Here is a 12,601-nt window from a genome sequence, read left to right on the forward strand (position 1 = left end):
TTGAGAAATCATGGGAATATAACAAAAGATAACAAGGAAAAAGACCCAGAGGAAGACCAAGATATAGGTGGATTGATACAGTAAAAAGTGCCTTAGAAGATAGAATAATTGATAATGTTGGAGTCTTGACAGGTAACAGATTGATTTGGAGGAAAATTGAAAAAATTTCCTACAAATCAATTGGAAGTTAGTAATGATGTAAGTTTTTCATATAGTACTATCATATCCTGTAAACCCCTTGAGGGTACATATTAAGAATTTTATGATTATGATGAAGAATTGTCATGTATTGGGATATTTGTGAAAAAAGCAGATACATCAGAAATGACTGGTATCGAGTGTTTTTAATTTTGCTCACAAAGTGCATTTTGTTTTATTGTGGCAATGTTTTTTTTGTGTGGCAGTATGCCTTTTACCTGCCAAAAGATGGTACAGCCATGAATTTGCCATTATCCCCCCATCCCCATTGTTAACTGTTATATGGAAGCTTTTGAAGAATGTGCTTTAGATTTCTTTCTTTTAAAACCCAAAGTGCTTAGGTGCACTGATGGTGTCTTCGTTATCTATACCCACAGCCATCAAGACTTTAGACACTTTCCTCCGCTGCCTGAAAAAACAACAAAACTGCATACAGCTCACAGCTGAAATTGAAAATCAGAATACATTTTCATTTCTGAATATACCTGTCACACATCTTCCTCTGGCAGTCTTTTCCTTCACTTTTATGTAAATCAACACATACTGGCAATTTATTAATGTAGAAGGAAGGGGTCTGGAAAGTTCTGATAAACATCTAGAACAAAAAAATTAATTAATTTTTTTGTCTTCTTATATATATAATGTTCTTTCTTGTGATTATATCAATTGCTTTAATATCATTTTTGTTCTAGATGTTTATCAGAACTTTTCAGATCTCCCCCCCCCTAATACATACCCAAACTCTTCCCACCACCCAACACGAAAACTATTTTTTTTTTTTTTTTAAATATTGATCTCGCTCATACACAAGGGGTCAAGAGACCTACAAGCAAATCAGTGCCATGTGAAGGGTGCAGATGAGGACTGATAAAGAAGTTTATTGATGCTTTTTTTTTTTTTTTTGAAGAGCTGCAAGTTGTAATTGTTTGGCAATACTTTGTGAGGAAGGCTGTTCCAGAAGACAGAGATGGACAGAATAAAAAAGAGGAAGAGGAAAATCACTTTACTGTGCATTTGCAGTTGCACAATAAAGGAATGCTGGGCAGTTGCTTCTCTTATTAACAGATGCAACTGAAAGTGAAGGAATGATAGTAGCCAATTCACTGGAGCAATGAAGTGAATCTGTAAGCGAGGGATCATCAATCAATGAGCTCCATTGCTCACCTGTGGATAGCATCAAGTATTTTAAGGGAAGTTTCAGGTGCACAACCCCAAACATGTGAGCAGTATTCTAACCATGATGGATTTGTATATAGTTAGGATTTGGTTGGGTGTAAAATAGATTTTGGAATGAAAGAGAATGCCTAGTCTCTTGAATGCTGAGGAGGCTACTGATGTGGTGTTTATGCCAGGAGAGACTGAAGGGAAATGTTAGTCCAAGCAGAGAGATCTGATCTTGTCTGGTGATTTGTTTATTACTGAGAGTAAGGGTAGATGGTGAGCTGAGATCTCTTTTTGTGAGAGAAAAGGCAAGGCTGTGTTTTGGTAGCACTGAACATAAGGTTGTCCTCACTCCACTGAAGAATAGTACGAACATCAATGTATAAGGCACTGGCTGTAGAATAACCAGAGAGAATGCTGGATACCCAATTACAGAGAGTGGCAGGAAGACCAAAGGATGGTAATTCAGCATGCCACAATACCACACATAGTCAAAGACTTTGGAAATGCCAAGGGCAATTGCAGTTTCTCCGAAAACCTTTCCATGGCATTGTCCACAGGGGGTGAATGATGTAAGCTATGAGGTTAGCTGTGGATCTTGAATAGCAGAATCCATACTGGATTAATTGGTGGGTCTCTAAGTAATGGAGAAGTTGGCTATTGATGACTTCCTCCATTATTTTGTACAGGATTGAGGTGATGGCAATGGGTTAGTATTCTGATGGTTGACTTCTATCAGCCTTTTTTTTAGGAACAGGATGGATATGAGATTGCCTCCATGCATTGGGATAAGTACCAGATATGTATAGTAAAGATGATGCAGGATAGGTGTTAATTCTGGAGCATTAATGTTTGAGAACAATTGGAGAGATGCCATCAGAACCAGAAAACCTTTAAGTATCCAAGTTTTTTTTTAGTAGATTCCTGATTTCTCTTTATCAAAAAACTTGAGGCATATTGGTGCTTGGATTCTAGTATGGTAGGAGGTGATTTCCTTTGGTCATCAATGAAGGAGTTTTTGAGGAAAAGAGTGATGCCAGGAGGTCATAGCTTTATCTTTGGATAAAGTAATAGTGGTGTCATCAAGATGAGAGAAAGAGGTGGAAGTGCAGGAAAGCAAAATTTGTATCCAACGAACTTAGCAAGAGACTAGAAGGTGGCTTCCATTTGGACAGGAGACAAGTTTTTTGCTGTTGGCCTTTATATCAGATTTGGATCTGCTGATGACTGATTTGCATATGTTGCATGCTTTGGTGTAGGCAGAGTATGAAGCTGGAATTCTTGAAGCAAGCCACTTGCTGCAAGCTAATTTTTATTTTTTTTTATTAAGCTTGCAGCAAGTGGCTTGTTGGTTGACTACTTTTGCACACTTTCATGTGAATCAGGGCTTGGAAAGCAGATGAAGATTGTGCCTTGAATTAGGAATGGTTTTCAACACCAGTGAGAATAATTTCTGTAACTCATTCACAGCAGGTTTTAGGGTCAGATGAGCAGTAACAATAGTAAGACCAAGAAAAGGAGGAGTAGAAATTTTGGAGGTCATCCCAGTTGGTTCCTTTGTAGTGCCAAAGGATGCAAGGTTGGGAGTGGTGTTCTATGAGAGAGAGAGAGGAGACGTACAAAATTGTGGTCGGAGCAGCCAAGAGGAGAGGTGACCTCTACAGTGTATCTGGAAGGGGAACTGGTCAAAAAGAGATCCAGAGTATTTGGAAAGGGAAGTGGGTTATCAGGAATTCGAGCAGGTAGGTGTACGATTTATGTTAGGTCATTAGTTATGGCAAAGACTTCTGCTTCTCATACAGCTTGGTCAGTGGTATGGGAATAGAGGAGACAGTTGGAATTGTGGACATTGAAGTCGCATAGGAAGATGGCCTTACTATTTCATAGCTGGACTGTAGATGGTCAAATTTCATGAGGTCAGAATGGTTATCAGTGATTGGAAACAAGGAAATGCAACAAATGAACATTACTAAATGAGGCAGGAAACCTTGAGCCAGGGAATGTCAAAAGTAGGAGATTTTAAATTAGCCATTCTCTGTCAGGCTATGTCTGATTTCACAAAAGGCACTGGATGTGGGCAGTAGGAGATGTAGTTGCAGTTCGGTTCCTGTCAGAAATAGGATGACTGGTCTGGAAGACTGCAAGTGGTGGTGAACATTATTTATATTTGTGTTATAAATGTCATTTAATAACTATGTAAATCTGGTTAGTAAAGCGAGTTTTTAGTGAGGAGCTTCTGACTTGGTTTGTGTGTTGTGTCTGTTTGTGATGCGACTTTTTTTTTTTTTTTTTTTTAATGGGATTGGTTTATGAGGGAGATTCATTTTTGTTGCAGTATTAACTGTCATTGTTTGTAGGGGTCTTTATAAGTTTAATCATAATTTGCTGGAAAAATAAAGTAGGGACATGCAATGAGAGAGAGAGACTCTCAGACATGACTTCCACACAGTGAGAAAAACCAGTCTCCATACAATGACATGGCCACGACAGTGCCCACCCACATACTACTACTCAGACTCCCTCTACAGACAAGATCCGGCAGAGTATATGGCAGCAGGATTATGCACCAGTTGACCAGGAAGTCTTCTGACTCATTATTGACAGGTTTGGGCCTGTGCATTATCTGTGACACCACTGTTTTAACTAATGTACCCTCAAAATGGAGAAAGTTATGGGTCTCTAAGTATGTTTGTCATGACCTTGAAGAGTAGCACTCATGGCATTTGCCACTTCAGACCTCCAATAAGCTGGGCAGTAGTATTTCATTGGGCAATGAAGAACATCTACCACCTAGTGTCTAGCTGGCATTTCCTCCAACTAGGAAGGTATCCTTTTTCAGTGGGAATGCTTGCTGCAGGTGTTGTAAATACACTAAAAAACAGGCCTTTAAAGACTTGATCTAATACGTAAACACTCAAACAGGAATTAAAAATTATCAGCAATACTTTCCTAAAAAACAGCTACAGCAACAAATTGAATATGAAAATAAAGTAGATTACAACGACACTGTAGATATTCCATATTCCATACTCCATACATTAAACGGATATCAGATACAATAAACAGTACACTACAGAAATACAACCTTAATGCCACCTCCTGCAAAATTAAAGAACTTATTAAACTCCTCCAAAGGATTCCCTTCTTTCCCTGGTCATCCCTGAAGTATATTGTGATAACTAATATTTAAGGAATTGACAACATATACTAGAAATATAAATTAAATGAACTTTAATATATACTTTCCAATATTTTGGCGAACGTCACGTTGCCATCTTCTTGGGAACTTACTACAAAGACATGTGCACACAAGTACTAATAACAGCAAATGAGACTGAAGCTAGGAAGCTAGCGTTTTCCTAAAGTCCTGATGGTGCCCCCTGGCGGGCTATATTGGTAGTTCTTGGCCTTTGGGCTGAAGTTCTTCTGATAAAAGTTTCCCAAATTTGGGGCAGTCTCATGCATCCAAATTTGTTGAGGTTTGGCATATTCCTAAGGGCCGAGGCTGATTCCATGAATAGTCTTTCATACTTGAACTTGCTGCGGTGTATTACTGTGGCTTTCTTCCATCTTATTCTGTGGCGAGTATCCAGAGCGTGGTCTGCAAGCCCAGAGTGGCTGTATTGGTGACATCGGATGTAATCCTTGTGTTCTGAGATTCTGATATTTGCTGTCCTGCCTGTTTGGCCAAAGTAGGACAGTTTACAGCTGCAAGGGACCTGGTATACACCAGGTAGGTCTAGGGGAAGTGGTTGGTCTTTGGTGGAGCGGATAAGGGATGCCAGTTTTCTATGTGGTCTGTAACAAGTGGTCAAGTCATGTTTTTTTAAGGTTTTATTGATTTTTTCCGAGGTGCCTCGGATGTAGGGAATGGTGATGGATTTAGAGTAATCTTTTTTGTGAAGGGAGGGGGTGGTGGGTTGTGGATAACTGGGTTAAGTATTTTTTGGATTTTTTGGAGGGGGTAGCCGTTGGCTGAGAAAGTGTCATGGATGTGATTTAGTTCAGTGGTTAGGGCTTGATCATTAGAACAGATTATTTTTGCCCTGTTGAATAATGTTTTAATAACTCCATATTGTTGGTGAATGTATCTGCCTGTATGGGTGGGTTTTCTATAAACTGAGAAAACCAAGGTTCCATCAGGTTGGCGGGTGACTAGTGTGTCTAGGAAGGGGAGGTTATTGTTTTCCTCTTTTTCCAGGGTGAACTTGATTCTAGGGTGTTGGTTGTTTAAGTGTGTTAGGAAGGAGAGGAGTGAATCCGGGCCATGTGGCCAAATAGCAAAAACATCATCAACGTAGCGAAGCCATATGGTAGGTTTTTGTGGGGCTGAGTTTAAGGCTTTCTCTTCAAACGTCTCCATGAAGAAGTTGGCCAAGGGTGGGGAAAGTGGTGAACCCATGACTGTCCCCTCTATGTTTGTAGAATTTTTCCTGCCAAACGAAATAGCCTGAGTTCATTGTAAACTGAAATAGGGCTGAGATATCGGAAGGAAATTTAGCTTGGATTAGCTTTAAGGTTTCTTTAAGGGGGACATTCGTGAATAGGGAGGAGACATCAAAAGTGACCATTATGTCATTATGTTGGAGTGTAAGGTTTTCTATACTGGCTTTGAAGTAGGCTGAGTTTTTTAATGTGATGGTGTATTGCCAGTATAGTGTGAGAGAAGTTTGGCTAAATGCTTGGCTAGTTTGTAAGTGGGGGAATCAATGCCATCCACTATGGGAGATAATGGCACATTTTCTTTGTGTATTTTTGGGAGCCCATATATGCGGGGGGGGGGGTCTAGAGTTATAGGGTTTTAGTCTGTTGGTAATCTCCACAGGCCAAGAAGTGACCTTCTTAAGGAGCCTATGGAGTTTTCTAATTTGTGAGTTGGTGGGATTGTAATCAATGGGGAGGTAAGTGGAACGATCTAATAATAAAGCCTTGAGCTTACCTGTGTAGTCTTTAAGATTGAGTACCACAGTGGCGTTCCCCTTATCCGCTTTGGTGATCACTATTTTTTTTGTTTCTCTTCAATTCTTGTAGTGCCTTGTATTCATTAATGGATATGTTGGATTTTGGAGGTTTTGCTTTATTGAGAACACAGGCTACATCCAATCTAATATCGTTGGCGATGTGGTTTGGAAGTTGGCGAATCCCGCATTCAATTTGGATCATTAATTCCTCGGCCGGTAATTTCTTAGGAGCAATGGCAAAGTTGTGACCACGTGACAGAGCGTGGAGTGCTTCAGGCTTTAAGGTAGCTGACGAAAGGTTAACAACCGTGTTGGTTTGTAGTTTAGGTTTGGACGCCGAGTTGTTTAATAATTTATCAAACTTGTTGATATGTCGGCTCCGTACTCGTTCAAATTCTTTTTTAGCTGCCGTACACGAGACGTCATGTAAGACTGACCAAAGCTCGTGATTCAGTGTAAGTGAAAGCTCATTTTCTAGCGTTGAAATAGCTCTGTTTATGTCAGCTAGGGAACCGCGTGTAGTGGTAATTTGCTCCCGAAGTAATGCCTGGCTAGCGCGGTTGTAAATACGGAGAGCTTTCTATGAGATGAAGCGCCGTTTTAGGAATGCCAGACGGTTAAGTTGTCTGGATAACTTCAGCTTCAGTTTGCCGTAATGGCGGGCCTTGCGTGCGAAGAGATCTCCGTGGATGATCATTATTCTTGTTGAGAGGCTTATACACTGGTTAAACATGATAACTAATATTTAAGGAATTGACAGCGTATACTAGAAATATAGATTAAATAAACTTTAATATATACTTTCCGATATTTCGGCGAACGTCACGTTGCCATCTTCTTGGGAACTTACTACAAAGACACGTGCACACAAGTACTAATAACAGCAAATGAGACTGAAGCTAGGAAGCTAGCGTTTTCCTAAAGTCCTGATGGTGCCCCCTGGCGGGCTATATTGGTAGTTCTTGGCCTTTGGGCTGAAGTTCTTCTGATAAAAGTTTCCCAAATTTGGGGCAGTCTCATGCATCCAAATTTGTTGAGGTTTGGCATGTTCCTAAGGGCCGAGGCTGATTCCATGAATAGTCTTTCATACTTGAACTTGCTGCGGTGTATTACTGTGGCTTTCTTCCATCTTATTCTGTGGCGAGTATCCAGAGCGTGGTCTGCAAGCCCAGAGTGGCTGTATTGGTGACATCGGATGTAATCCTTGTGTTCTGAGATTCTGATATTTGCTGTCCTGCCTGTTTGACCAAAGTAGGACAGTTTACAGCTGCAAGGGACCTGGTATACACCAGGTAGGTCTAGGGGAAGTAGTTGGTCTTTGGTGGAGCGGATAAGGGATGCCAGTTTTCTATGTGGTCTGTAACAAGTGGTCAAGTCGTGTTTTTTTAAGGTTTTATTGATTTTTTCTGAGGTGCCTCGGATGTAGGGAAAGGTGATGGATTTAGAGTAATCTTTTTTGTGAAGGGGAGGGGGTGGTGGGTTGTGGATAACTGGTTTAAGTATTTTTTGGATTTTTTGGAGGGGGTAGCCGTTGGCTGAGAAAGTGTCACGGATGTGATTTAGTTCAGTGGTTAGGGCTTGATCATCGGAAAGTATATATTAAAGTTTATTTAATGTATATTTCTAGTATACGCTGTCAATTCCTTAAATATTAGTTATCATGTTTAACCAGCGTATAAGCCTCTCAACAAGAATAATGAAGTATATTGTATTGAACATAATTATAACCTGCCTTATACAGGTGAAGCCGGACACACAATTCCTATCCAGAAAAAAGTAACATACATAACATATTAAATTTAATATGTATGTAAATCTGGACTTGCAGATCATACCCTGGATACTCTACACAGAATTGACTGGAAAGGCAGCTGTTCATCATCGTGCCAAAACTTGGTATGAGCTCAAATTTAAGGAGTCCTGTGAAATTTTAATCAACACCGTAATCTCAACAAATAACGATGGTCTAATAATTTCAAGAATATGGATGGAACATTTTGTCCACGTAATGTTTTGTTCTAAGAGGTCATTTATAAATTATAATCATAGTATTCCAGGTTCTTAGCCTTAACATAACAAACATTTATGTTATTGATTAGGCCACTTTTGTTGTATAAAAGGATAATACTGAATTTGTTCTCTGGCCATAAAAGTAGGATATAGCTTTGATGTAGGGCTCCCCCCTCAGGTCAGGCCAGAAGAATAATGGATGATCAACTTAGTGTCACTTTGGCATACTGTTTACACTATAAAGTATCTTGTTTGTGTGTATTTATGGGGGTAGTACCCAAAAATAACAGAATATTTTTTAAAAATAATACAATTTTTTTTAAAAAAAGTTTATAATACCACATTCTAGTCTTCTTCAAAGTACTCTCCATGTAAGTCAATGCACTTTTCCCAATGTTTTTCCACTGCTGGAAACATTTCGGGAATTGTTCAACTGGAATACTGTTTATGGCGCCCAGTGATGTTTCTTTCACTAATTCCACATCATTTGGGGATTTGGTTCAAGGTTAATGTGAGTGGTCATGGAAATTAGCACTCATGTAGAATTAGCGATTTTTTTTGTCTGTTTTATTGTGTTTTTTTCTTGGAAAATTAGTGTATTAGTGTGGATTTGTGTTTTTATTGTATTTAATATCTTTATAGCATTGTTATTGTGATATTGTCAGCATGGCATCAACGTGATAAACAATGGTGCCAAAGACCATGTTGTCTGGCTATATGAATTTAGGGGATTTTATTCAGTGCAGTGTGTGTGTGTGTGAAATGCATTTGTCAAGAAAATTAAAGAATATGTGGAAGGAAATAGAAACTGGGGAGAGAGTATGTATTAAGTGTCTCAGGAGTAAGTGTTTGCTAGGTGACAAGAACGCAACAAATACTGACAGTAAGTTGGAAAATGATATTAATGTCGAATGTATGGCCATGGAAATAGAAAACAAAATGGATATTAATAAAGAAATTGCATGCTTAAATATTATCCTTCATAGGACAAAGTGCAAAATTGAAAAATTGCAGAAGCAGTAAGAGTTAAGCAGAGCTTAACTCTTGCCGCTTCTGCAATTTTTGAAAAAAGAAAGAACCGGGTGATCTGAAGGAATAATAAAGACCGACAGAACAAACAAGAAAAACAAGTTAAGGAGAAAATTATGTATGAAGACTCAATGATTTGGGGAGTACTTAATGAAGGTGTGACTAAATCGTGTTTCCTGGGTGCAAAAATTCACAATATTAGCCATGCCATCTAGATACACAAAGGTAAGTCGAAGGAAATGATTGTCTTGGTTGGTACAAACGATTTGATTGGTGAGAAGTATTCTATGATGGAGGACGTAAAGGAGTTGTTAGAAGAGTCAAAACTGAAGAGCAAGAAGGTTAAGACTAAGTCTCCTAACAGGCTATGAGAGGGGCAAACTGAGGAGGAGGGCACTAATAGCCAATGAAACTATATGTAGATTGTGAAAAAGGAATGATGTAGAATTTGTGGTCTCTGTTTGATGGAAAGAAGGATTTGTACAATGCTTATGGACTGCATCTAAATGGGTTTGATGTTAGATGTCTAGAAAGCTTTGTTCACAGAGCATGCTAAAAGTGCAAATTCAGGAAACCTTAAGCAATTAGGGCGGAAGCAAGTGAGTTTGTGTGAAGGCATCCATGAAGCGAGTGAGCGTGAGAATGATCAAGTGAAGAATCTGGTCTCTCAAGCAAAAGTATTGAATTCAGAAAGTAAAGGTGGGGGAACAAAGGGATACTGCACTTTCTATATACTAATGCCAAAAGTATCAGGAATAAGAGTGAGGAGTTTTTGGCATTGGTTAGTGCAATCTTGCCAAAAGTTATAGGCATTAGTGAGACTTGGCTAACAGCAGATGATATAGTTACAAGGATTGAATATGAAGAGTTTAGTATTTTCAGGGAAGATAGAGAAAACAGGACTGGGAGGGAGGGGAGTACTGCTGTTGATAGAACTGATGACTGGAGAGCTTGCAGGAATACGTTCCTCCCACAAGCCCGTTCAATTTACAAAACTTTCAGTTTCTATATTCGGCTTTGAAATAATGGCAGATCTAATATCTACTTTGATTAGGTAATTTTGCATCAGTGAACTGAAGTCTTTTGGCTCTTTACTTTAGTAATAATAATAATATATAAAATTCACATTAAATATGCTATTTTTTTACCTTTTTAGGATTTCTATGTAACATGTCCCTTATAAGCTTTGCCAAAACAGAAGGCACATATGAAGGTAAAGGTGGCAAGTCTTCATCTTTATATGTGTGGCTCTGCAAATGAAGAGCAGATTTATCATAGAAGGGATTTGATGCACCATATATCTCATAAGCAATTGTTCCTAATGTCCACAAGTCTGCCTTGCTGTAATCAATTACGGAGAAAGGACCAGGCAGTGCATCAAGTACCTACAATTAAATTTATTCCATATTAAAAATATACTGAAATAATGTGCTAATCAAGGTATTGATTTTAAATTATATTACTCGTTAACTTTTTTTGTAAAGTTTTGCATGTTAAAAGGGAATACAGCATTTACTACAGTATAAATGCTGTTTTAAAAAAATTCAAATGTTACTACTTACTGCAGAGTTCCACCAATAACAATAACAAATTGGGCTTAAGGCTATCTGGTGAAAAGACATTCTGTTAGGAGCTCCTGAAATATCAGTGATTTTTGTTGATTTATTGAGTGTTTTTTTATATTTATTGGTGTATTTTTAGTATATTATTGTAGTTTTTTTTAGTGTATTTATTGTATTTCAGCATTTAATAACATAAGTGTAGCAATATTATTAGATGTTACTGTTGAGGAGAACCTTTGTCACGATGAGTAGAAGCGTTGCTACAGCGATGATATATCAGAGGATAATTTGACATTGGAAATATCAAATTATCCTCTGATATATCAGAGGATAATTTGACATGGGAAATATCCTGATTAAAAGAAATTATTAGAAAATTGACCAGAGAATTAGAAAAAGTGGAAAACATTTAACAAAAACTTACAGGATAAGTTAAAGGATCAGAACAAAAGAGGCAGGAAAGTACAAAACTTGGTAATCATAATAATAATCATAACAACAAGGTAAGTCAATTAAAATTTAAGAAAAAAATAGGTGATATGGTATAGTGATTCAATCTTAAAATTTGTGCTTGCCGAGAGAGTGACTATTTCTAGTTTCCCAGGTACAAAAATTAAAGCTATGGTAAACATAATTGAAAAACAGTAAAATAAAAGCAATGGTAGTTCTAGTAGGAACTAATCATTTAAGTAGTGAAAAATATAGTATGACAGAGAGAGAGGATACAAAAGGTCTACTGGAAGAAGCAAGAAAGAAATGTGAGAGTAAAAATTGTAGGTTTGCTACCCATATATGACAGTACAAAATTAAGGAGGAGGGCAATGATAGCAAATGATTCCATGCACAGGTTGTGTAGAAGAAATGGATACGAGTTTTTAGATCTGTGGAGTGTGTTTGATGACAAAAAAGACTTGTATAAGAGGAATAGCTTGCACTTGAATTCATTTGAATCAGGAGCCTGGAAAAATTACTTATTGGGATAAGACCTAATGCAGAGAGTCAGGGAAACTAAATCGTTAAGCAGGAATGAAGAAAATATATGTGAAAGTTCAGCTATGATATGGAAATGTGATTGTGATAAAGATATGAATGGCTAAATATGTGATTGGAAATATACACTTTGGGTTCGAACCATTTGAGTATGTCTGGGAAGAGAAAGTTATGCAACAAAGTCAACTAGATTGCATATCTAATTATATGAATAGGCTAGGTTATAATTTGTTATGTCTATACAGAAATGCTAGGAGCATCAGTAACAAAGAGGTTGAGTTTGTTGCTTGTTGCTCAATTGGTACAATGTGGCTTAAGACTGTTGACATTAGCAAAACCTGGCTCTAAGAATCAGATATGGTAATTGGGATTGAGTGTAATGGGAATATTATTTTTAAGAATGACAGAAGAGATAGGAGAGGAGGGAATTACTACAAATGATATCAGACAACTTAAGTCCAGTTAGAGTAGAAACACAAGAAACCAATAATGATAACAATGTCTAATGCAGCAGTGTATTGGAGATTGCACAGCAGTGCAATGTCCAATACAGTTGCAGGTGACGAAGAAATGCATCATCAACGGGTACTAATGAGTGATTATCATGGGTGATTTTAATTATCCAAACACTGATTGGTAGAAGAAAAATCTCATGATATGAATGAAGAGGAATTTATTGAATTGTTGTGA

The 12,601-nt window shown here is 37.9% G+C and overlaps 1 protein-coding gene across 1 annotated transcript in view; it reads right to left on the bottom strand.

The window, feature by feature from the left end:
• Pink1 (PTEN-induced putative kinase 1) overlaps positions 1–12,601 on the bottom strand; it is a 136,225-nt gene that overhangs the window by 18,700 nt on the left and 104,924 nt on the right. Inside the window, exon 8 of the mRNA XM_090391945.1 lies at positions 10,508–10,744. Coding sequence (XP_090248071.1) covers positions 10,508–10,744 — 237 coding nt within the window. The remainder of the gene's footprint in view (positions 1–10,507; positions 10,745–12,601) is intronic.

Source organism: Typopeltis vanoorti, chromosome 4, assembly GCF_054136105.1.
Source record: "Typopeltis vanoorti isolate ZY-2024b chromosome 4, IOZ_Tvanoo_1.0, whole genome shotgun sequence".
NCBI lineage: Eukaryota > Metazoa > Arthropoda > Arachnida > Uropygi > Thelyphonidae > Typopeltis > Typopeltis vanoorti.